This window comes from Aptenodytes patagonicus, chromosome 7 (genome assembly GCF_965638725.1).
Source record: "Aptenodytes patagonicus chromosome 7, bAptPat1.pri.cur, whole genome shotgun sequence".
Classification (NCBI taxonomy): Eukaryota; Metazoa; Chordata; class Aves; order Sphenisciformes; family Spheniscidae; genus Aptenodytes; species Aptenodytes patagonicus.
The window spans coordinates 31,194,952-31,221,342 of NC_134955.1; the positions used below are offsets into that span (position 1 = coordinate 31,194,952).

Below are 26,391 nucleotides of genomic sequence, written 5' to 3' on the forward strand. Positions count from 1 at the left end.
TTGACTTTTTCGCTTACTTTTTATTGGAATAAAGAAAAATATATCAAGACAAGTGTTCATAAGAAAAACTATGAAAAGCACATTAGCAAAACTAATATTCATTAAGAGAAACACATTAAAAATATATCAAGAATCATACCTGTTTATAAGCCTTTACATCATTTCAGAAAAGATAGATTTCCTGTCTCCAGTTTTCAATACAGAATCAGTACATTCAGCTCAATGTAAAGGCCACAAAAGTAAACAGTGTTTGTTTGCTGCCCTTTTGTATTAGATATTTTCCAACTGCATAATTCAGTACTTTTTCTCTGAGCTTTCTGCAAAGCGAGGTGAATTCCATCCCACAGCATAGCAGCATCTAACATTATTTTATTCATTCACATTTATAACGTGTGCCTACCTTGAATATTGATGTTTCTAAAAATATGTGGACACACAGAGAAATTCCTTGAACAGAAGTCTGGCTGAATTGCAAGCCCAAGTGTAAGGAAAAAAATATCTAATTCAGACTCTTCAAAGGAGCCTTCCTTCCTCTTACACAGAAAGAGAAAGATGAGACTTATAACATTTTTGAAGTTTCATCAGCTCGTGATGATCAAACTGTAGGAAGAAGCAACACAATCCCATGATGGGTCTTTAATTGTTAAATACAAAAAAGGGAACTATTATTTCCTCAAAAACGAATGGTTACCAAAGTAAGGTACTCTATATTGAACTTCTGGGAGATTAAAATCCATTATAATCCTTGAGAAGGGTAGGAAGGAAATATCACAGAGATGTTTGAAACCACGAATGGCAAAAATGGAAAACAGATAATGATTGTTCAGTCTTGAAAGTACATGGGCATCAGCCAGTAGCAAGTTGAAAGTAAAAGGACACATTTTCTCTCTCAGTGCATAGTTACAATCTGTGGAGTTCCTTGCCAAATGATGTAAATTGTAAAAGTTCATGGAGGGAGGTTCAAAAAGCAAGAGAGAAACGTATAGAAGAAATCAGTGTTTCCTTGAACACCGCCACACCTTTGACAAAAAGAGGTGCTTCACTCAGTGGAGTTTGGAAGATTATTCTCCAGATGCTTGAACTGTTTGAATAGACCTCCCTAGTCACCTGGTATCAGTCACTGTAAGATGAGATACTGGACTAGAAAATTCCTTACTCTTCCCCACATGACAAAGCAATATCCATGCTGTACTGTACATCCCTTGGGTTTTCGTAAGAGCATCTGTTATCTGGAATGAACTTTCAGTGTCACATGTGCTACTCCCTTACCAAGACGACAGTTTCCAGCATTCTGGTTTTCAGTATTCTGTCTTGAACCACATGGCTCTCTTACAAACAGGCTGCAGTGTATCCTCAGCTATAGAAGCTGCTCATGTATTGGACGTATTGATGACTTTCTTCAACTTTCTCCTTTGCAGAGCCAAGTTTAGGGTTTTGAAAAGAGTGTCCTTGCTGTTCAGAACATTGTAGCGATTCACTTCCACTAACCTACTGAAATCATATGGCTCAAAGGTGAAATTTAGTGTACGGTAAGGAGAATCTTTTGCCTCGATGATGAAGTCACCAAAGGATTTCTCTTCTTCTGACTCACGTTTAACTCCTGCAGCAAGGAGGAAAAAAAAAACCCAAACCCCACACAACACAAAAACCCAGCTGTGATGGACTCATTTTACTTGGATTCTGCAATGAGGATATCACAGATAACTCTGTTGAACCTTAACTTTTTCCCCCAAAGCTCCTCCACAGAGGTTTCAGCTCCTTCAGGATCCAGAATGCTTGGAAGTTGAAGGTAAAGTATTATTACCCTTTCTACTTCCACTAGGCTTCAAAATACAGGACTAAAATACATTTTCATTGAGATAAATTGTTTAGTGCATCCATGATGATCATGCTCAAAATAGGAAATACAAAGCTCAATTCTTCCTGGAAGTGCTGTTCTACACTAAAACAAAAGACACTAACACCCTGAGTTCAACTGAACTTAGGAGGTTAGTATATACTCTTCAAAATATGGTAACTTGTGTTTTTAGCACCCTACCACTTAAATTTAAATACCAATCTTGAAAGATGAATGTTAAAGTAATTTGCTAAAAACACTTTTGCTTGTTGCTATTATAGAAATAGTAGTCTTGAGCCATATTCAAGCCCAATACTTTGAAACTCTTCATCATTGATGAAGAAATGCAGCCAGGGCCTGGCAATCATTATAGTATTAATACAGATAGCATTAACAGAGTGCCTTAGATCTCCCTTGCCTGCATCAGTCTTGCACGTTCTTTTCAATGTATTCCAAAGGTTTTCTTCAGGATGCTGTTTCCTCCCAGCAAGGGAGAAATAGGACATTGAATTTTGTCTGTCTCTTCTTAAAGATATAGCTCTGTTTCATGCCAGTGTTCTTCCTTGATAGATTGAGGTGGGCCTTACAGTCTATATTAATCACATTAAATGAAGCAAGGATCGTTTATCACTTGACCTTACACTACAAGGACACAGGCCATTTAGCATTGAGTTACATGATCTGACATACAGATTGGTCCCCAACACTTTGCTGCTTAGTGGTTTATTCATATCCAGTAAACAAGTGAACTTATTTAATCTGATTTATAGTGCTTTCCTATATATTCAGAGTAATTAGAAGTAATAAAATCAGGTATCAGGGCAGAAAGGTTCAGAAAGAAGCAAAAATATTGCCTAATTTTGATTCTTCCAGCCTTTAGATTGTTTTTTTTTTAAATTGTCAGCCTCTTCTCGCACTCTCCCTTCCAAAAAACTAGTGGAAGCTGATTCCGCCTTAAATGAAAGTAACAATTTAATAATTACAGGGTAATACTAAGAAGAATGAAAAGAGGGACACTGAACCCACTGAATTTTCCCCACCAACACACCCAAAGGATTGTAAAAATAGCTCTTTAAGATACAGCTCTCTTACCTGGAGCTTTGTATTTCTGGAAGGTGTCATTCACCAATGGGAAATGGAGCACGATTGGAGCCTTTGGATTATTATCATCCACAAACATGTAACACTCTTTTGGCTTTTTTTCATCTTCCTCACTCAATTTGATTTTTGGAAAAGGAATTTCCCGCTCCTCACAGTATTTCTGAGTCAGCTCTAAAACCTGTTGTCAAAGAAAAAAAATAATTTCGACAGAATACCAGCAACACCTCTAAGATCATCTAACTACAGTCCTCGAAGGGAGAGAGACTTCCACAAAAGAAAAGTGACAGAAATCCAACTTCAAATTGGCAGAAACAATTTCTCTGGCTGGTGATACAGAAGAATGAAGAGCAGAACTGAGAACTGCTACCAAACATACATCAACAGTTTGCAGCTGAAACTTTTTATGTTTTGTTGCTCTAAATCTATTCACCTTGACTTTTCTGCACTTAAAAATAAACAGTTGTATATACAGGAAATAACTTGTTTGCATGAAGAAAATCACCAGTAGCCACTTTTCCATTAGAAGCATACGTCTAAGTAACAAGGATCATATGAGCTAAGCAAATACTCTTATTTAGGTAACAATCTATTTAGGCTTCTGAAAAGTTTTGAATCTTATTACAGCTGTCACTTTCCATCTCCTCATGACATTCACAGTAAAAAGCATAGTACAATAAGGTTTGAAAGAGGTAAGGATTTATTTTAATGCACTCTTTCATTAGTGTGTTTATTCAATATCAACTGATCTGCTGCCATTGTAAATATGATTCTGTGCTTTTACCTTCACGTAATAATGCTCAGCTACATTCCTCACCTCGAATGGAGCTTCCCAGGAAAAATTGAATGACAAGATAACATCCACATCCCTCTCTGGCTGAAGTACCAAAGGAAAGGGAGAGTTGATAGAAAAGCCACCATCCACTAAATACAAGCTCTCTTCCATGGGTGTCAGCTGGTTGGGAAACGCATCCAGATGAGTGCCTGGAAGACACTCCAAGTAACACAAGTAACTATAATGATTCATTACACACCTCTCAGTACAAGCAACAAAGTTTATGCTGGGGCTATAAGAAGAAAAAAAGACATTCCAACATGCATATTCATCTGAGACTGACCTGTAAAGTCTGATGACGAGCTTGCCTTATATGACAGAACATACATAGTGATCAAAATTTTTGCTATGGTGTAAGAAAGGGTAAATTCCCTGACTTCAATGGAACAAAGTCAAGCTCACTTACGTTCTGTAACATTGACTGTTACAGAATATTAACACACTATTTTATATCCCAGATACAGACTCATTTACCTCTCCAAGCCACAAATTTCTTGATGTTAACATAATCTTTATGAAGATACAATCCCTGCATGAAGTTGAAGGTTTCTCCACATGTGACCCGGGACTTAAAGAAATCCTGAAAAATCTGTAACAAGGGGCCCCCAGGTATAACCAAGCGAGTTTTCAGTCGTGTTGGATCTCGGAAATGGAATCTTCGGCAGTCATCTGCAGAAACCACAGAAGGATGCAGAACATCTAGAAAATGCTTGTCCAGCTCCAACATTTCAGACTTTTTTCTACAATATTTAACCAGTTGTCCTAAAGCTGAATTTGTCCTCTAATAAAAAAGTATTGTAATAAAATTTAAATGAGCTGCATATTCTATAGTTGGATAATTTATCTGCCCCCTTTAAAGGGAATAGCATTATTCATAAATCATTGTCCATATTCATTTCAAACCCACACAAATAAACCCTTGTTACCAAGTGACAACTACTTCTGTCTCATAAGACAACAACAGTCATACACACACAGTAGCATTTATAGTTACAACAAGGGGCGGGGGGGAAATTAGGGCTGCAGAAGCAGAGAAGAAAAAAAATATCTCACCCAACTACTTACTATAAGGCTATAACTATGCAGCTGAGCAACTCTCAGTCTTTAATATACTTCCTTTCCACTGCTAGGGAGGCATTGTACAAATGGAGAACAATGCATAAACATACAAGCAGCTTATCCAAGATTACAAAAATCAAGCCAAGGAGGGAACTGAAAATCTATTTTCCACCTCCTGCTTAGCAGTGCAGCTTCTATTCTTCCTCTTATGATTAAGACCCCCTGCACTGTAATGTGTTTAAAACAGCTCCCAGAACTAGCCCAAATTTATAGTCAAAGTCAGATACAAAATTTCAAAAAAGCAGGAAGAGAAAGTGTACTGAAAAAACTATAATTATTCTCTTCACTATATTTGTGATGGAAGGAAATAATACACAGTACAAGAGAGATTTGTCCAAATCCATCTTTTATGCTAATCTTGAAAACTACACACAGCATATTTTTAAGTCATATTACTTGTGTGATCATTCCAAAACCAGGAATCTTTCAAAAAAATCCTACTATTTTAATGTATGTTCTTACCTACAACTTTGATAACATCTTTGAAAGAATCTAGAAAGCCCAGTCCTACACCAACCACCTTCAGGCAGATATCATCCAAGCTTGCAGCAAAGGCACTGCCCCACATTCCTGCAGGAGAAATATGGAAGAATTTAATACTCAAAAGGCTTTTCACAGTGTAACCAAAAGGCCTATAATTCAGCTGCCATTTGTGATGGGAGAGGGCTGTCACTTGACCCCTGCTATTCTAACAGGTGATGTTTGAGTTTAAACCTTTGAGTTAATCATGTGACAAATTATGATGTAATAATATAACACAGAAACTTCTCGTTATCAGCAAGGGAAAGATGGCAAGAGAACAGGAAGACCTAAAGCAGAAATTTTTGACAGGCAGCTCATAATACAGTCTTCTTGCAGACTCAGGACATCAGACTGTAATACTATGAACCTACACCTAAACCTTTGGAGAAAGATTTGACATTTTTCCCTTCTTCAAATTCTTTAGGAAGGGACAAAAAGGCATCGGTTTAAGTTGGTGAGTTTCAAAAGCAGCATAGCTCCTTTCCATCTCTCCATTTTATTCATTACTGTAAGATCATACCTTGTAGAAAACAAATCCTAGGCTCTGGATGTTTCTGGACAAGCCGTCCCATGAAGAACTCACTGTCGAAGTCCTCTGTTCGGACAAAAGCTCCATATTTGCGAAATCCAACTTCATAAGGAGTGAACTCGCACCATTCTAAGAACAAGCCAACAGGATATTTGCTCATCTCGGACTAAACATAGGTGAGAATACTCATTTGATTTCTGTTCACACAACGGAGACAGAACAGAGTCTCCCTCCACTTCTCTCACCATCACTATGGATTTCCCTGCCACTCTTCTCAGTGAGCCTCTATCTTACACATGATTAATAAGAACTCTTGTACAGGCTTTCGTTGACTAATACAACCTCCTTTCTTCCTGGCTTTTTCGGGGGGAAAAAAAATCCCATCTTACTCCATCTTGACTTCGTAACTGCAGAAATAACCTGCCTATTTTACTTCCACTTTAAACCATTCTGATGGCTCCATTTTCCATCACAAATGGAAGCTACTTCACTTTTCTCAGCCTTTCTTCACACTACTTACCATCTCTCAGCAACTGTTATAGTACTGACTTGAAAACTCAGTTGACCCACCACGTCAGACTTCATTGTCTGCTTATCAAAGTGTCCCCTCATGCTTGAAAGAGTTCCACAAATATTTACAAATCAAATTCATTGTCATTTACACACACTCCTCTAGAATAAAACAAACAAAAGAGTCCCATAGTGGTACGCAGATGGACACAAGCATTTGTGTTCCTGTCTCACTGTATCTATCCTCACTTGTTGCATCATATTTAAAGTTTCAAGTGACCTGGAATAGGACTGGCCTTCATTTTTTACTGTAATTGTATAACCAGCAAGAATCCAGGCTGCTAAATGCCGCAGTTGTGATGGTGCATGCTACAAGTTTACCAATCCATCATTTTACATGAATCCTACACAAACTGATTACCTGAGACTATAAGAGAAAGTAGGTCACCTAATTACCAAGGACTTCAATTCTCTGATTCAGACACAGACTCATGTATTATAAGAATCTTCCCTCTCAGCTCCGGGAAGTTTCAGGCACATTCTAGCAAAACATGTGGAGTGGCCAGTGGAGTTGAATCTCATTTCTCTGTTATAGCCATGAAGACGACATTTGCGATCAGGATGACAGTACTCTGCCAATCAGTATCCTATTGCCTCTTGCACTACCAACTGCTGCTTGAGCCGCGTTTCCTGTTGTCAGCTACTCACTACCCAAGGAACTGGATTGGTTAAAGGAATTTATGGATTTTAGCAAACAAAAATAAATTTGCCATGTTCGTACCTGCAAAGTCACCACTGCTAATATTGGGTCTCACATTGACAGCTGCATAGATAGGATAGGGGTTTTGGGCCCATTTTACTGCTTCTTGCTGATCAGACAGTTTTGATGGATCTTCCTGGACACAAGCAAGGAAGGAGAAGCACACTTCAGTCAGGTAAGTTCTGTACCCATACTTTGATAATTTGAAGCTGTTGCTTAGCATTTCTGACTAACAATACTACTAATTCAAAGTCCCTTTTCCTCCCGCTGTCCATGCATATGGTTAGATTTTGCCAGAGTATTTCTGCAGTTGCATATTTAGAGTGTCCGGTGTTATTAATAAACTAGTTACCCCTCTGATTTCAATTAGCATAGCAAATACTGCACAGTAATACCATTTGCAAACCCAACATCATTATTTCAAGCTTAACCTGCCCAATACAAAAGCTATTAATTTAATAACAGTCATTCCAAATAAACACTTCATTTTTCTATAGTACTGACCTATATGATTTCAAAATTCATTACTAAAGAAGGGTGCTGGGAAACCTGAGGCAGAAAGACATGAGAACTCCCTATGTTTATTCCACAACAACTCACAAAGGTAGAGAGTAATTGGTTTCTTGACACAAAACACGTGGGCGGGCAAAGCTCCCACCTGGAAGACAAACAGCAGTACACATCCAAACGTGAACTCTTACCTTCTGTTGTAGGAAATATTCCACAATAAGGCCCCACAAATCTGTAAAGGAAACTTTCCATCCACTAATCTCCATTGCATTCAGCTCCTGGAAATAGTATTTCAGTCGTTCCGGGGAAAACGCCCCTGCTTTGCTGCTGGACACAGTACCCTGAGCTCTTCTGATTGCATCTTGAAGGTCTTTCTGCGACCAGTCAGGGTCTTGATACAGTGTTGATAAACACCTGAAAATGCCTATATTAATGTCATCAGTAATAATGACCCTCGTGTAAACAATAGTTTTAGCTAGTTACAATTAGTGCTGCAGCACTGAACTAAAAGCTTGAGAAGTCTAGCTAAAAGATAAAACATTGTGAAGAGAAAAGAGACCATAATAATGGATCTCTGAACTCTAGAACGTGCTGAAAACCCTGACACCTACAGGACAACTTCATCCTGATTGCTAACCTACCTTCCAAGGATCATATCCTAGCAAGCATCATATGCTAGCACACATGAACCAGTTCACGAATATGAGTTAACTCCAGGCCGTAACAACCCTGAGAGACTGGCTGACTGCAAGGGTGCTACACAGGTCTGATTAAATGAGAAACTAGTTTGGACTATTGGCTATCCACATGAACAGATGCCTACATTTGTTTGAAAGGCTGTCTCTGAATCAAAAGGGGCAGGCCAGATCACAAGGTTAGTGGAAGAATACTAGGTACATAGGAGTTTAACACACAAAGCTCTGGAAGGGCAGATTATTACTGTCAGGTTGCGCAACTCCTCCATTTCACAAAAACGATGTGTATTTATGAGGGATGATTTCACCACAAACTCCAAGCACTGAGCTACTGAAACATTCTAGCCATGTTTAACATTTCAGCACATTGCTCCAGTCCACCAAAGGCCAAGACGGTGTTATTCCTCTATTCAGCTGCATACACCATTTTGGAAGGTAGTGACAAAGTGGTCCATGTGGACATGTTTCCAGTGACTTGCACCACCTCAGTTATCTCCTTGGCAAGAGCAAGGAAATGGGGAAAGTTTTTGCAGTCAGGGCTCTGAGGGAACACACAGCAGTTTTATTCATGTAACACATCCTAATATTCAGCTGCCAGGCTTGCAAATGCAGCAGATTCATAAATTTAGCCAGTAGCTGTATTGGTTAAAAGAGATAATGAGTCTCTTAGACTCTTTAGGATCCCCACCAGAACTAACAGGTGAGAACTGATAAAATATTTGACTTCGTTGTCTGTCTACAGATGGCACAAATGCAGCTTTGGCCTTATTTTGCGTCAACACTACCATATTCACCTCTAAGTTTCTGGAATCAACACTGCATGTAACTTACCAAGTAGAGCCAGAAATCCCACACAGATATATTGCAGCATCCAGAAGGCCCAGCTGCTGAAGCCCAGCAAGACTGCCATAGAACGATGTCAGTGCTCTCATCCCTCCTCCAGACCCCAGTACCGCTACGACTGGAACCTGCAGACAGCAAACTCAGGAATCACAATCAGATTTTTGAATTGCCAATAAATTACAGAACTAACCCCATTTAAGTCTCATTCTTATGCAAATAAGAGAAAAAAAATCTCTATTTCTATTTACATTCCAAGTAATTTCAGGTTTGATTTCAACCAGAACTTTCTCTACTTTGTAATTGAAATATATTGTTTACTATAAAACAGCAGTTTTATAGTAAGCAGTAGCAGACTGTCCCAGACTTAGGGACAGTCACTGAAATTGTTATGTATATTATCACACATTTACTTGCATGCCATAGAATATACACATAAGAACAAAAAAAAAGGCAATCATTCTTATAACAGCACCCAAAGATCACAGAGCAAGGTATCAGGCTATTTAGATATAACAGTGTCCTCAAATCAGCAATTAGGAAGCTGTTCCTGTGGTCTGGGCTTCAATTTAACCATTCTGAAACACACTTTCCCATCACAACTCAGAGCTCAAAGCCCAAGACACAAGAGTTCAACTAAAGAAAGTACATACATTCTGAAATTTCAATTTTGTGTTCTAAAACACACAACCCCCCCCTCAAAATTTTAGAAATATAACATCTGAGACTTCAGAACTGAAATGTCACAGGGATCTATCTCATGCCAGAGTGAATGCAAACCATGTTTTCCATTGGTTACAGGCAAAGAATCCTACAATACCTAATTATCAACAAAGTACAAAGGATTTTACAAATCTCACTACAGCACTGTGCTCAATACCTCATCTTTTGGAGGGGATTCTTTTAAGTGAAGAGTCTTCCTCAGTGCCTCAGAAACTATTTTCTTCCTTTTGTCCAAAAATTCTCTCTCCTCTTTACAGAGGTCAAAACCCAGACGTATATCAAGATCCCAAGTGCTGAAATAGAAATGAAAACAAAAATACCCCAAATGGAGGATTTGTAATTACCAGGGAAAAGCAATTTCTGCGAACAGACAATCTAGGTGCTGATCTGAATCACTGGATCAAACTCTTAAATGAAGTTTTAGTGTGTGCCTATACACCAGCTATTTTGTAACAACAGGTTTTGGAATTAAAAATTAAACTTCTCCCTATTGTATTTCTCCCTTAATGTCTAAATACAAAGCTTGTGTCAAACAGTATTCAGATTAAGCTTCAGGAATTTCACAAAGGAAGAAAAGATTCTCAGTAGGTGAAGAAGATTGCAAGAGGAGCAATTGAGATTACTGTATTAACATGGATGGAGAAATGAGGGGAAGAGCAATTTTAAAACAGAAGTTTCTGAACTTAGGAGTCAGAAGGGGACAACTGAATACCAATAAACTTGCTATGAGTTTGTGAAAGGGGAGCGGGATCTTCAGTTAATAACTATATACCAAATGACCCTATCAACTTACTAGCCAACTGCTCGGGTTTGTGTGTTATTCTTTCCTTATCAGTCCTTTCTTGCACCCTTCCTCTGTTTATAGTTCAAGCTCTTCACACACTGAGATGTCCTTTCCTGTTTGTCAGTACAGCACTGCACATATTCTGGAAACTATCTGTACCTAACAAAGCTACTTAATATTTACACCATCAGCTATTTTACATTTAAGTATTAGGAACATAAAATCTGTTCAGATTTCGCAGGACTGACACCAGTACAATAGAAAGTATCTGCAAAGTGAAGGGACACAGCCTTCAGAAGAAAAATAACAAAGGTATTTTTCTTTAATCTATCCCAAGAGATCAATGGAGACAACAGACCTCCCCAGAACAGCTGGGATAGTTACTCAGCTCCTTCACTATGAGAATAAAGGCCTTTCCTGATGTTTAGAGGTCTTAGGTTCCCACTCACCTCTCTTCAGTTTTCAAACTCATATCCAAACTTTGTCCCTGTGAAAAGAGAGAACACATCTTGCAACTGATAGCAGCTACATAGGTGGAACTACTATCTAGAGGTTATGACATCAATGGGGTCACTAGATACTAACCAGAACAGCACTCTCACCCACAAAACTAAGTCTCTGGAACACCTCTCCCTTGCACCTGTTTCAAACATTTTCAATAGTCTCCACAGAGACTAAAAACTTGTACTTAGAGAGCAGGGCAGGAAAAAAATTATTTCTTCTGCAAGCTTCTTGCTTTTCTCCTCCTCTTATATTTCTTTCACACCCTAACAGACTTTTTGCTTTGGAAAGTGATGAACTTTATACTTATTTTGCAAGACCCAACCATGAAAACATTTTTAGAAGAATTGCACTGAGTAATCATAGTATTTCATTCTAGATATCCAAGAAAACAGCACTCCTAAGAATCACGTGCATTAACTTTCCAAATGCCTATAGGCAATGGGAGAAAAAGTTATCCCAAGCATGTTAAAACAAGCACAAAATGTTGACGTTACCTCTCCGAGAGAAACGATTCTATCAACTTTTTGTCCAATAGGAAGAGAATTAACTGGTACAGTCCCCAATCCCAGAACTGTAGTATGCTTTTCAATATCAGGGTTCATACCATCCTAATAAAAAACAAAATGTTATTTGAGCTTTCCAGAAAAAAGTTAGAGATATGACTTTCATATCTCAAAACAGCAAACAATCCTTAAGACCATTATAACTAAATCTTTCCCAAAAGTCTAAGGGCTTTTCAAGATCATCCTGCTCTCTGCTTGACAGATCTTTGCTGGGATTGTTTCTGTCACTCAAATAGCTTTTTTTTTTTTTAAATATAGCTGCCTGCCACAAGCAAAAAATCTTCATCTCCAAACATAAAATTTCCCCAAAAAATAGTTGTGTTCTGACGTGTCAGAAAGCTCACAAGTGAACTCGCATTCTGTCTTCAAAGCAGGATTTGGAAAAGATACCAACAAGGCAACAGTGTTAGACACAGAAAAAATACCACAAAACAGGAAAAAAGATAATAGTCTTAGGGACAAATGGGAGCATGTAATTAAAAAACATAATCTTTACAAGCAGAGCAAATTAAAGTTTGCCAGGAAATCTTTTTCTCCCTTGTTGGATTAGCAAGTAGCAAGGTCTCTTAACACAGAGCTGTGTGCAGATTCCTAAATTTAAGAGGAATGTTAAAAACCCCCCTCATATCACAGGGCCACACTCAAACCTACCCAGCCTACCAGGTGGGCTGGAGTCTTTACACCCACCACAGGCCTCAACCCTTGGGAGGAGGCAGCACCTTAAAGAAACAACAGGTTGTCACCCTTCTCATAACAAGACCTGAAGACAGACAAGGAACTACCCATAGATTTCACAGATGTCTTCTGACCAAAAACAGCTGTCTTGAGTCAAATGTCCCTGTAAGCCCACTGTCCTCCTCCTAACAGGGGCAAATAACATGCATTTAGGTACAGGGCAAGCAACATTAGTACGTTCCTGGCACTCTCCTACCTCTGATAAGAGAGGAAAGGTCAGACTGGATACCTTTGTGCTCTATGCCAGCTTTTGAAGGAGTATGTTCTGCTGGTTACCAGGGGTGGTTTGGTTGAGGTTTACCACCTGGGCCAATCTCCATGGTTGACTTCTACCATGTTTTTGCTTGCCTGGCTCTGAGTTTTTGGCTACTTAAGTCCAGGTGTCTCTCTTCAGCTCATGTTTGCTGCCCAGTCAACCCCATTGCAAAGCTATTACTCCGTATTTCTTTTTGTAGTCTCTTCTCCATAGCTGCCTCTAGAGCAGTCAAGATCACCATCTGCATTTATGCTGCCCAATGGCTTGTGGGGATGAATAACATCACAGAATAAATAGTTTCCTTGCTCCCATTTTTGGTGTCTGGCTATACTGGGAGCAGTCATCACAATGAATATTTAGTCACTCCTATGGGATACACAAACTGCATGGGTACCTGTAGAAACTATGAAGTGACAGACAAAGCTAAATAAACCTCTGGAAGCGGCACACGCTCTGCAAGTTTCTAATAGAAAAGACTTGCTATAGAGTATCTCAAGAGCTGAAAGTAAAGATGTCTTCATGTAGCAAGAATGTGCAGATTCACGTTTTCTCATCCCTAAGTTCAAACAGATTTTAAAGTGTTGGTATAATTTTAAGACAAATTCACCTCCTTATTCAATGTCAAAGATCCAATGAAAAGTCTGACATTTTTATTCAATTTTTAAAATAAAAAAAATAGTAGTGTGTAAAAAGCAATGATAGAGAAAAACTTCTCTCTCTGCCCATAAATTCCTAATACATAACCAGAAAAATCCATTCAAGACAGGCTTCTAGCCTAGAAAATTTTGATCTGAGCAGTTACAACATCACAGAGTTAAGTGTGATCAAAAAGGTATATCTGGAAGTAAATAATAGATGGCCCCTAGCACCACATACATATAGTACTCCAGAAGAAACTTGCTTCCAATGCAAGCTTTTAACATCCACACCTACCTGAATAATGTACCCAAAACTGACATCCCAGAACATCTGAAGAAGTCCCTGCCCTCCCCTTAATGATCATATAAAGGCTGCTCAATTTATGTTTAAGGACGTTTTCATGGACCAAAGGCACTGGTTTCAGAGTGGATTTATTCAAAAGTGGGCTGTAAACTTTGTAGCAGTCAGCACAGATGCTTACCTGTAGGACAGATATGGTTTGCTGCAGCTCCACTTGCAGTTCTGGACACATTTCTTTATCCACATGAAAGACAAACGAGGTTCCATAATCCTTCTCACTGTCTGGTCTCCAAGGAATACACAACTGTTTCTGATATGCCCCTGGAACAGACAGCTTGACCTCACAGCTCCCTGTACATTAGAGTAAGAAGTTTAGGCTACAGGAACCATTTAAATAAATGTTGAAAATCAGATACTTAAGTGTAGCTGAGACTATGAAGACACAAGCAAAGACTCTCTTGCATGGTACCCAGTGGAAGTGACCCAATATTATTTAGCATTAGAAACAAAAGCAAAATTAACTTAAAAAGTCAATTTTGTAGTCAGTAAATAAAAATGCACCATATAGACAGAGAATCAAGTCTCCCCTCTCTCCCAAGGAATAAACATGCTGAAATGTAGATCTGACAAACTCTGCAGGCAGCCCTACCTTGCTGTTTCTCTTTTGTTTTTTCCTCTTTGTTGACAGTGCCTTGCAGAGACAAGCAAGGATGAACCTATGAAAAGAAGAAACTGGTTCTGGTTATGAGGTTTTAAGTTCACTTCTTTATTGAAGCTTAATCCACCTACTATAGTAGGTTTAGGTTTACAGCTGCAAGCTGTCAAAAAAACATTAAGGATTATTTTGAGCAAGTTTTGTTTCAGCAGGAAGGGATTATCTGCTCTTGTTTCAAAGTCAAGGCCACCTTTCCTATTCCAGTTACTAATTTTTTTTGCAACCAGTACTTCATAGTTACAAGTTCTCAACACTTGAGGGTTTTCTGTTGTTTTACCTTTTTTTAAAAGCATGTGTGAGTACCTACTCAGAACCTGTTCAGATCCAATCAAGCACTTCATAAATTCTGCCATGACTTTCTGTCCTCATGAAATTTAGTCTCTCACACCATTCAATCATCAGCTTCCCTTCTAGGACAGCAGATGAGATACTTAATTGGCCATAATTGCTCTCAAAGATAAAAAACTACTCCACTGCTTGAATGTATGACTGATTAGGGAAACAGGAACACAAAAGACTCTCTCCTGTGAAATAGTTTGCAGAACTATGCTGTTAAATGCCACCAATTTTTCCTGAAAAAATATTAAAACTCTACATTTCAACAATGATGAACTCTTTCCCATTCTTTTCTCCTTATTAAAAAACATCACTCTAGTCCCTTTCCTCTGGGGGGAGAAAAGAGGTGGTAACACCTGTACTTTTAATGCATAGCGCATGGATTTTTTTTTAAGACTGATTGCCCCAAGAGAATAGACAAATCTCTGAAGATGAGGCCTCCCACTCTCACACTCAAGAGTTATCACCTACTTACTAATGGCACTGATAAAAGCTTAGAAATAGTAGGTGTTAAGATAAGAAGGGGGACTATACCTGGCCAGCATCTAGGCTAGAAAACTCAGTACAATCTGCAAGACTCACCAGCCCCCTAAAGACATTTTTTGTTTCCATCTTTTAAAACAGCCCCACGGGGGGGAGAAATACCCTTTCTATGAGTTGGTATAAAGTTTTAAAGGAGCTATTTGGATGCAGGAGTTGAATTCTCAACAATTCACGTCCTCTTCAGTACTAAAAACCTACCTTCAGGAGTAAATCCCAACATATAGGTATTTGACTTCCACATACTCACCACAAGGACTCCATTAGTCAATACCTCTGTAGGGGCATCTGAGCTGTGAAAGGAAGAGATTTAATGCAAATGAGGTTTGTTTTTAATTTGCTTCATCCTACTTTATAAACTAACTGCCTGGATAAGAGGTGGGGGAGAAAGGTGCTCAGTGTGAGAGCTCTATACAAACTAGACTGACACCAAGTTTATTTCCCTTCACAGAACAATGGGGGAAAAAAACTGAAGAAAAAATTCCTCTGTAACTATAAGCATGTGCTATAAGGTCTCCCCATCTCAGTTATTTTGATAACCTAGAGAAATAGTTTAGATAGACTATCAGATAATTCAGTTGTTTATATTGCAAGGTTAACTGTGTAAGCTTTCCACTGCTAAGTAACTCATCCACAAAATGTTCATTTCCTTTGCAGCGCTGCCATTCCCATGAAGTCCAGCAAAATTTTGTTTCTTTTTTGGTACCCCAGAAATTTTGGTGACTGGAGCTTTAAAGATATTTGTGAACAGCCATTGGTGAATCAATTCAAACACCGCAGAGAACTGTAAAGCATTAGCCCTTTTTATGGTCAAGACTGTCCCTGCACAGAAAAAGCAACTAAGACAACATATCTGCAGAACACAAGTTCATTCAGCTATTCAGGTAAGACTCACCATTTCTCCAAGTAAAACTCTACATCCAGCTCTTCATTAGCCTTTGAAAATAAAAGTTGGACACAGGTGACCCTTGATCTTGAATATAATTATGATAAGTTTTTCCAAGAGATTAAGCTTTCTTCCTGTTACAAACTATAGTAACTATTTTTGTTGCTTTTTCAAATGCTCCAGTTAAATTCTGGAAGGTCTAAATTTATGTATGTTGTTGTTCTTTAAAAATTCTTCTCCTCCTGACCATATCCTATATGACCAGACACATCTATGTTTGAGGAGATAAGTGCACACAAGCGAGAGGTGGCTCTCAGATCCATTACTCTGTTACTGAGAAAAACACACCCTCTTCTGGCTCAAGTACCACTGCAGCACCATCTCTGCAAACAGCTTCTACGTGAGGCTTTGTGCTTCCTCCCATTTATTATTTCAGCAGATTGCACTCTTAGCTCATTGCTGCCTTTGTCTTGTACAGACTTTGATCCAGTCACCTTTGCCCCTGCCATAGCATACAGTAAATGCTTGATACCAGACCTAACACAGCTTTTAAAATAGCTGATTAGAAGCCAATTTGGGTAATTCTCTTTACTGAAGTTGAAGTTTCCAAGTCCGTAATTACTGATCAAGATGACTTAAGTATTCAAACAGGATAGAGTTAGTGGGAACAAGGGAGTTACTAAGCCTCTTTCCATAACCACAAATCATTTAGAGTGCCTGTGACACTGACCAACACCTCCCTGCCAACTGCATACCAGTTAGTCTGCTTCTGACCACACCAACAGCACTGAAGCCCCATTTCTCAAGAAAACACATTATTAGCTCACCTTTAATCCAGGCCTATTGTAGCAATGCGTTTGAGGCAGTTACAAAAGAGATCAGACTGGTGATACGGCTTTCGCTACGTAAAACAAGCTGTCTTGTTGCAAGTCCATAAACAGGTGCACAGGGACCGAGAGCAGCTGATACACACCAATGTCACCCACATGAAGCAGAGGTTAAATGTAACTGAACATCTCAGGTAAAATAAGCTTTTCTTAGGCTTTCGACTTAGTAAATACAGAGGTAACCTTTGCAGCAATAAACTTCACTGCAAACTGATGACGATCAACTAAATAAGACAGTCTGCAGCCCCCAAAATGACTGCTGACTGCAAATACCTTTCACTTTAAGCCCAGCTTATGCCCCTCTAGTATCCTGAAAAATCAATTCCCTTTAAAGGTGTTTTAACATGTTCTGAAAGACAGCAGTCACCCCAAGGTTCATTCAGCATGGCATCCCAAAGACTGTGGAACACGCACAAAAAAAATCACTAGGGATTTTAGAAACATCTCAGATAACACTAAAACCATATATGCTGTCATCACCTGCTGACGCATTTTCCCCTTCTGGCTTCTACAACATAGATAGATCAACCAGCATGTACCACCAGATTTCTATAATGATGAGCTGCAGCTATTCACAGTTGACCTGGGAAGAAGCCAGGAACTAACCTCAGGGTTCAACCTGAAAGTGCGCAGCAGGGGCTGACCCGGCTTCATGCCCCCTACATCGAAGACAACAGAAGTGAGCTCATCGCTGACAAGGACATCCTTATCATAGAGTGTCAATTCCAGAATGTTCTAAAACCAAACAGAAACAAACAGCCTCGGATGAAGAGACAGAAACACTTCCACAAACCTGAGTAGCTGTATACAATAGCCACTTTATGCATTAATTAATACCCTTCTCCTTTCCCACTCTGGAAGAGAATTCACTATTTCCAGCAGGACTTACAGCATAGTTAAGCAAAAAGCTTCTGGTTGACAGTGTTTAGCTAAAAGATTTTCTGAGCTTCCCAACTAGAGAGAGGCCCCAGCTGAATGCACATGGCAGTACTCTCCACCATCTCCAGGCACAGATTTGCCTGAAGAAGCAACAGCAATTTCCACTCCTTCAGCATGACTCAGTCCAGGATGTTATACGGATGTTATATCGCTTCCTGCTCAGCCTTGTCTCAGAACAGGTAAGTCCAGCAGAAACTAATTGAAATAGTCACAACAAGTACATATGGCACGCAAAAAATGGCCTTGCAGCAACTAGTTTTCAAGGAGAAAAGACTGAACTTAAAATTGTGCTGGCATAGCCTCACAGCAGTAACCAGACTGAGGCCTCATGAGCCTGCAGGGGAAGAAAAAGCTCACATGCTCTAAAGCTTAGTTTGCAATTTTCTTACCATTTAAGTCAATTACCATCCCACCTTTGTCATCAACCATTATGGGAAGGTACTCCCAGTGAGGGGGATAGTTTCTTGTTAATAAGCACCTTATTCCAAAGCCTAGGATGTATTCAAAGCAATAGTGCCATACTAAAACTAATCTTTTAAAGTACAGTTTCCTTCCCTCTACCATTAGTGTCTACTTTGAGAATGAATGCTGACAATCTGAAGACTTTGTTCGATACTCTATTAGGTCCTGTTCAGACAGCAGACAGATGTACTGTCTCCAAGAGATTGAATTGTACTTTTCTTGATCATACGAACTGATGGAAAAACTTGACTGAATGAACTAAGTGGCAAAGTGATTTGAAATTTAGTTCCCATTATCCTCACTCAGCCACTTGGCTGTGTAAGGCAAGTAGAGCTACAAGGCGGCAACAGCTACTCTGTGAAAGTAGAAGCAATCCTCAAACAAACTTGCTTTATCAAGGAGTTTTCTTGAACTCTACCAGGTAGTGCCGTAACTTCCCTTTCCTTAGTTGTATCACAAGGACATTTATGGAAAATTCTAGCTGTAATTTACACAAGAATGCAGTTACAAACTGCTGTGGTTATCACTGGACATGCATAGTACAGCTTTTTGTACCACTGAAGAAGACTGACACCTTACAAGCAACATTGGTTTTGAGGGTAATAAAGATCCCTTGGTTTTGAATGAAGTATCAAAACTAAGCCAGTACACAAATGCAGGTAGCCCAACCAGCTCCACAAAGTGCACTCCTCACCTTGACAGCACTATGGATTCGATACTGGAAAGTTTCATTCCATTCTGGGTTATCAGAGTCGTCAACAACCTGAGTTCGGGACACTATGGGAGATGCAGTAGGCAGCTTTAGTTCCACATAGCAGTCTGCCTTGGACACTAGAGCAGAGAGTATAGAGACAGACATCAGAACAACTTTAACCAAACATACTCTTTCCCATGAGGAGCTCATTTTCTAGATCTCATTGCATCACAGAAACATGCAAATTTAAGCTGGACTTGTAAAGCAAAAGCCTTTAATGAAGTACACGTCTTTAAACAGCAGCAAATTGAACATTAGATACCTATATTTCTTTTTTCTGGTTCATCCAAACCATAAAGGCCTTAATAAAAGGGACTACTACTCAAAATGAGGAAGAGCAACTTTTCAAAAAAGATTACTGCTGATATCAGGCCCATTGCCTCTTGTTCTATCACTGGGCACCACTGAAAGTGTCTGGCTCCATCTTCTTAACACCCTCCTTTCAGATACTTGTATACTTTGATAAGATCCCCCTGAGCCTTCTCTTCTCCAGGCTAAGCAGTCCCAAATTTCTCAGCCTTTCCTAATATGAGAGATGCTCCAGTCTTAATGGCCCTTCACTAGACTCTCTTCAGTAGCTCCAGTATCTCTCATAGTGGAGAGCCCAGAACTGGACACAGTACTCCAGATGCAGCCGCACCAGTGCTGAGTAGAGGGGAAAGTTACCTCGCTCGTCCTGTTGGCAATGCTCCTCCTAATGCAGCCCAGGATACCGTTAGCTTTCCTTGCAGCAAGGGCACATTGCTGGCTTATGGTCAAGCTTGCTGTCCACCAGGACCCCCAGGTCCTTTTCTGCAAAGCTGTTTTCCAGCCTATCGGCCCTCAGCATACACTGGTGCACAGGGTTGTTCCTCCCCAGATGCAGGACTTCCACTCCTTTTTGTTGAACTGCATGAGGTTCCTGTCAGCCCACTTTTCCAGTCTGTTGAGGTCCCTCTGGATAGCAGTGTGACCCTTTGGTGTACCAGTCACTCCTCCCAGTTTTGTAACATCGGCAGACTTGCTGAGGGTACACTCTGCCCCATCATCCAGGTCATTAATGAAGACATTGAACAATATAGGACCCAGAATTGATCCCTACGTTACACCACTAGTTACTGGCTTCCAACTAGACTTTGTACCACTGATCACCACCCTCTGAGCTCTGCCATTCAGACAGTTTTCAATCCAACTCCCTGTCTGCTCATCCAACCCATACTTCATCAGCTTCTCTATAAGAATCTTATGGGAGGCAGAGTCAAAAGCCTTACTAAAGTCCAAGTAGACAATATCCACCCACTGCTATACCCTCATCTAGTTTGGTCAGGAGCTGAGCTTTCTGTTTCCATTCCCTGAAAATAACTGATTGTCATTCCTTCTTCCAGTTAAGGCCCCTTTTAACAATGCAAGTATGGGAACCATTCGTCACTCCAGTTGAACAGAAAGGCCATAAAAAGAACTTCACAGTGTGATTCCAGCCCTCAGCCTTTCAGGAGGGTTTTCCATTCCCTGGACAGTCATTTAGCATTCCAGTAGTTTGATACTGGATGCCAGATACAAACTTAAGGCAGGCAGACTACCTTACTGTATTAAATCTGAAGGAATTAAATCTCAAATGAGTTTTAAAGATCCAAATGCCCCAAAGAGCCCCGAGAGCTTTACTCAACACAGATGCGTAAGAGGAGGGGAATATATACCATGCTATAAAAAAACAGGAACAGGTAAAAAGCAGTCTGTCTTGGAATCAGTCAACCACCTACCTCCTTAAAAAGCTTCAGACATGAACAAAATAGCAGACACATGAAAGAAAGCACCACTACAACTGAGAAAAACAAACATTTGGAAGCTAGAATTGAAGAGTACTACTTCCAGGTGCAAGACGACTGTTCAGCAGCAGCAAGAGTGAAATTTGCCATGACCGGAGGGCTGAATCCAGACAAAGGAACACAGAATGGACCACAGTAGAACATATAAAGGAGCAGGGAAGTAAAAGGTTACCAGGACTTATCTGATCTTGTTCGACAAAGTAGCAGGGTTTATCTGCAGCTTGGCCTCACATCAAGCCTTTAAAATATACATGCTGCTTTGCAAGAGAAGCCTTTGTTCAGACATAAAGGCAATACACTATGTGTAGGTAAGAAGTTCCCATAACAATGCTACCTGTGTTACAGGTATGCACTGACCAAAACACCTGTTTTCATAATACCTTGACTAAATACTTACACAGATCTGTACCCTTGATGTTTCTGGCTCGGAGGACTTTTACTGTTAGGTTGTAGTAAGGGTGCTTCTCCCGCTGAAAAGAGAGAAACAAGCTCAGCATGTAACAACTGTAATGCCTGTTCTATAACCACACTAGTATCAGTCCAGAGAAATGGATCAGACCAATCAGCCTAAAATAAACTATTAACAAGTCAATTTGGGAACATACGCAGTGCTTTCAGTGTCCTGGAGGAAGACTAAAGGAGTCTAGAAGGAAACTCAATTCCCTTTCAGCATGGCAATGAGTGATGTCTTAGGGTAACTCCTCACGGACTTCAGAAAAAGAGTCCCTTATTTAGAGTTTCCTCTAATTATAGATCAATTTTGAATTGCTTCATTAGTTCATTCCTGCTGAAGGATAAACAGATACTGAAGCTGCTCAAATAATTTTAATCATAACTTGGCTAGTTTAAGAGTACTTGTCAAGGGCACATGCATGCTTGAGTAATAGCAGACATAGCAAGAATCTTAACAGCATGGTCTAAAGACATAGAAAGCATACGCTGTTTACAATAAGAAAAAAAAAAACACTTTCTTGTAGGAACACATACTTCATGGCAGTTTGAGCAAGAAAAGACAAACCTTCAATTCCTATTCATTCTGGACTGTTACTGTTATCAGCACTCTAGACATGCATGCCATTTTACCAGCATAGATCAAAACGTAATCCTTGCTCTTGAAAGCTTCTGGGAGGCTATTTTTAGAAAGTAACATTAGTATCTAAATGCCCGGTTGTGGAGAGGAAAGAAAAGCCTGACTGAATCCTAGAAGATCATGAAGGAGAAGGGGGGGAGGGCAGGGGAAGACAAAAGAATACAGCTTGAAGGGATTTAGTGCAGAGACTGGACAGAAGCAGTTGTGTAAGGCTTATGAACAAAATGTGATTCTACCTCATTTCTATCAGTTATGACACAATCCTGGCCACTAAGAACCTTTTCTATTCTTAAATCCCATTTCAAAATGCTTTTCACAAGTGATCACTACTTCACGTTCATCATTTTCTACATGGTTGACTTGAGACCAGAGTTTAAGTTCAGATATGCTAAGTATTCATCTACAACAACTCAACAGGATTTTCGTTTACAGCAAAATGCTGCAGAGTGCCAAATATTATATAAATGTAGGCCCTACATATCACTAACTAGGATCTCAAGAAAACCAATGAACCCTGAACTGTGAAACTCTTCTTGAATATTCCTGATCTGATAAATGGAACTGTACTATGTTTGTTAAGCAGTCGCATAATTGTGGCGTTTTCCTTATTTCTTATCACTTTAAGATACTTGCCAGCTTTTGCAAAACAGGGTTTGACTGAGACATACACAGTATACTGAACATCTTTGTACTAAGTGAATGCCATCCACCCTGACCAACAAGTGAAGGGTAAAAACTACACGCATAGTCTAAGACCTCACATGCAGGTGCCAAATTAAATTTGTGCAAATAAACTCCAATTATACTATTATTACTCTTAAAGTGCTCTTATTTGCAGCATCAACATGTTGAAGATACTCCTTCCCTCATTTGTTTCTGGGAACAAGACATGCCTTCACATCTAATTTCACCATGAGCTCTGTCCTTCAGATGCTAGTTTTTCTTCCTTTTTAAACCTTTCCCAATCACCTCTATTTTGTTCAATCACTGACACTAGTTGCTCAGGCAAAGCCTGACCTCCTTTCTACCTCGTCAAGTTGTGGAATGGACTACAGAGAGAAATTCAAGATTGCATAGGTTATTCTCACCGACTTCCTAAAGGTGCTGCAACTCTTCAGCTTGTTGAGAAATGAAGCTAAGTGATCACACCCCCACTGCTGTCAAAGCAATCTTCACTCAAGTAGCCTGACTATTGCCTGGAATTCAGACACAGAGAAATTCAGCAGAGGAAGCACAGAACACCCTGAATATAGCATATCCCTTTTTCACTTCATACCACCTGTCAACATATAGTTACGTGTTCAAAAGAAAGTCCTTTCCAAAGGTCTCTAACAACCACCTATTCGCAGTCAGTCATTACATAGCTGAGGATACATTTTCCACACCCACGTTATAATTTAAGGGCATATAATGCAATAGACGTTTCATTGTGCGCCCAAGCTTGTGCTATCAATTATGCCAGAACCTTCCTACATGCCTTTTCTACTCATCTTTTAGCCAAGGCACAGCAAGGTCATAACATGTTAGAAAGTGAGCTTGCAGAGTAATGAAGCATGAGAGTATTGGATATGCTCTATCTGAACACATCAGGGAAAAGTCAGGCAAGAAATCTGTATGGGAAATGAACAAACAAATAATGACAGTTCTGCCTATACCAGTGTACGTGACAACATACCAATGTATGTGACGGATGCAAACAACCAATTTCTAGTTTGTAATTTAATGATTTTTCAGAATCATCCCTTTTCCAGAGCTCAGGAAAGTGCATTTAAAGCAGAAAAACTTGAAATCCTTAAATGAGAGTACAAGACTGAATTCTCACTCAACCCTGCTAACAACTGTCTGCATCTTTCATCTAAACTGAAGGTGCTGATGCAGCAGCAAGCAACTGCAAAACAGGTTATCCCAGCTACAGAACCCAGTAGTCTTTACCCTATAGCCCAGAACACCTACTTTATATAGTAAGTGCTGGGATCCACTCCACATCTCTCAGTGGATACAGAGGACTCACAATAAGCATGCCAGTTTCATTACAGAAATGTTGTCAATAGCAAATAAAAAAATGTAACTTCTAAGCCATATTTTCTTTTTTGTTCACTGCTACCAGACAAATTAGGTAGCTCAGTCAAAGAAACGTCCAATTTACCAAGGGAGCACTTTCCCCTCCATCTTGTTCCTGCTCCCAAGTAAACACTGCTGCCCGTAATTCCCTTCCTCCTTATTTCAGCCAGTTTAAAAAGCCATTAAAAGCCAGTTTGCTTTTAAACCCAAAGGCAAACTCCTGGCTTTCCTAGGCAGCCTTTGCATTTTCCCTCCTCCTCCAGAAGTGCGCACCCACAGTCACAAAAGGAGACTTCAGACCCAGCCCTAAGAACCATGGTCTTCTGGAGGGCAAGTCTTATAACCAGTCGGGTGATATGAGTAGTGCAAACAGCTCAGTATGACAACAGCAGTGGCAAACACTGGGCTCGCTCTCAGTTTATGTTGTTTGCCTTTAGATGTATGAAACTAAGGCTAAACTTCGGAAAGTTAAAGATATCTGATCATATTGAATTCACCTACAAAGACAAAAGGGTGATCTGCTGCCCCTCTCCTTGCACAATTGCTATTAACTAGTCAATACAAAATCTCTCTCTACTAGCCAGCAAAACTTCACTAAGTAGTGTCTAATTTTTTTATTTATTTATATAGTGAGCACCTGAGGGGAAATATCACATTTAGTGGTTTACTGGTTAATGGAAATCATGGCAGGCTAACACTAGTATCTTCTACCCTGATTTCCCAAGTACTAAACAACAACATAAAAAAAAAAGGTCAACAAGATAATTTTTATCACACAGCAAGCAGGAGTGCAGAGAGGTATACAGGCAGCAAGCCATCTTGTGACAGTTAACAGTCACCTCAATTTTAAGCTGTAGATTTAGGGGGGAGACAGGTAATCAGATGTCATATCAGACCTCCCATGCAAAGGCTCCTTTGCAAACAGTTTAGTGCAATTCAAAATTGAGGTTATTGGCCAGACCGTCTTACACAATGGAATGATTATAAACCATTTAAAGGACAAACACACTGAAACCACTGTATCTAATGTGGTTGCAGTGCATTATGAACAGGGGGTGAAGTTGTCATTAATCTTTGTCTGCTTTAGGTTATTAAGCCCTGTGGGATAAGGCAAAGCGCAGAAAGGAAGGGAATGGTAATCAAGGATATTTTGCAAGAAAACACAAAAGCACCATCTTGTCTCTACTGATCAGAAGCCCAGTATGCTGGAGTTTCCCGCAAAAGTACTTGGCATCAACTTAATTCTGTTCCCCAAAACCTAAGGAAACAAAGACCTGCTCTGCATTGCCTCACACAGACCTTGAATTTAATAAAAACCTGGAATCTACATTAGCATTGTTACCTAAAGTTTTCCCCTAATGATAACTTTTTGATTAATTCCTGCAGAAGTGCAGGACTGGTTTTCCACACATGCAGTAACAGGAAGTCACTGCCAAGCACATCAGCTAAAGAATGCCATCTCAAAAGACAGCTACGATTTTTGTCTTACCCGCCAATGATAAAACCCAGTCTCTTTCCTCTCCTTCCTTTGGAAAAGCACGGCTGCCAGAAAAGGCAGCACTCTGGGTGGAAATGGGCCCTGCAGCACCGCATGGAACATGGGAAAAAGAGTCCTGTCGTCTCCGCAGAAAACCTGACAGGGAAACACAGAAAATAGAGTCCCCGGACGCCTGGCTGCAAAGGGCTGCTTGCTACAGGCTCGGTCTGAAGTTTTGCGCAGGACTGGGCTGCACTCCAGCTGCGAGAAGCGGAGGCGTGGCCTGCACTTGCCAAGCAACCCACTTCAAAACCTCGCTGGCAGGTTTTTCAAATACTGGTAAAAGATAAGGGCAGCAAAGCAGCACCAAACAGGGAAGCCCTGGGTAGGAGGAAGCACCGCCCCATGATTAAGCCACAACCTCAAAACCCCCAGTACAGATTTTCTTTCAGAGTTACAGAATAGCATCATAGAATAGTTTGGGTTGGAAGGGACCTCTAAGGGTCATCTAGTCCAACCCCCCTGCCGTGGGCAGGGACATCTTCAACTAGACCAGGTTGCTCAGAGCCCCGTCCAACCTGACCTTGAATGTTTCCAGGGATGGGGCATCCACCACCTCTCTGGGCAACCTGGGCCAGTGTTTCACCACCCTCAGCGTAAAAAATGTCTTCCTTATAGCT

General features: G+C 40.0%; 1 protein-coding gene across 1 annotated transcript; it reads right to left on the minus strand.

Annotated features, from left to right (window-relative positions):
• On the minus strand, nucleotides 1-25,915 carry PLA2G4F (phospholipase A2 group IVF). Its single transcript, XM_076344664.1, has 20 exons — nucleotides 25,724-25,915; nucleotides 21,481-21,553; nucleotides 19,219-19,355; nucleotides 17,730-17,858; nucleotides 16,246-16,286; nucleotides 15,601-15,643; nucleotides 14,409-14,475; nucleotides 13,941-14,110; nucleotides 11,761-11,874; nucleotides 11,212-11,249; nucleotides 10,136-10,271; nucleotides 9,247-9,383; nucleotides 7,912-8,134; nucleotides 7,232-7,346; nucleotides 5,932-6,069; nucleotides 5,352-5,459; nucleotides 4,245-4,439; nucleotides 3,753-3,919; nucleotides 2,930-3,116; nucleotides 1-1,600 (listed from the first exon to the last, which is right to left on the minus strand). Exons 1-20 carry the CDS (start codon nucleotides 25,832-25,834, stop codon nucleotides 1,371-1,373), a joined length of 2,559 nt encoding a protein of 852 aa, XP_076200779.1. The 5' UTR covers nucleotides 25,835-25,915; the 3' UTR covers nucleotides 1-1,370.
• Nucleotides 25,916-26,391: the final 476 nt, after the last annotated feature.

What these genes read in the sequence shown, in the direction of transcription:
- PLA2G4F (XM_076344664.1), bottom strand. Translation starts at nt 25,834, where the DNA reads ATGTTCCATGCGGTGCTGCAGGGCCCATTTCCACCCAGAGTGCTGCCT. An exon ending in TAGCAGTGGTGACTTTGCAG is followed by an intron (nt 6,070 to 7,231) that starts GTACGAACATGG and finishes GCTTGTTCTTAG; the next exon opens with AATGGTGCGAGTTCACTCCT. An exon ending in GAAATTTGTGGCTTGGAGAG is followed by an intron (nt 3,920 to 4,244) that starts GTAAATGAGTCT and finishes AGTGTCTTCCAG; the next exon opens with GCACTCATCTGGATGCGTTT.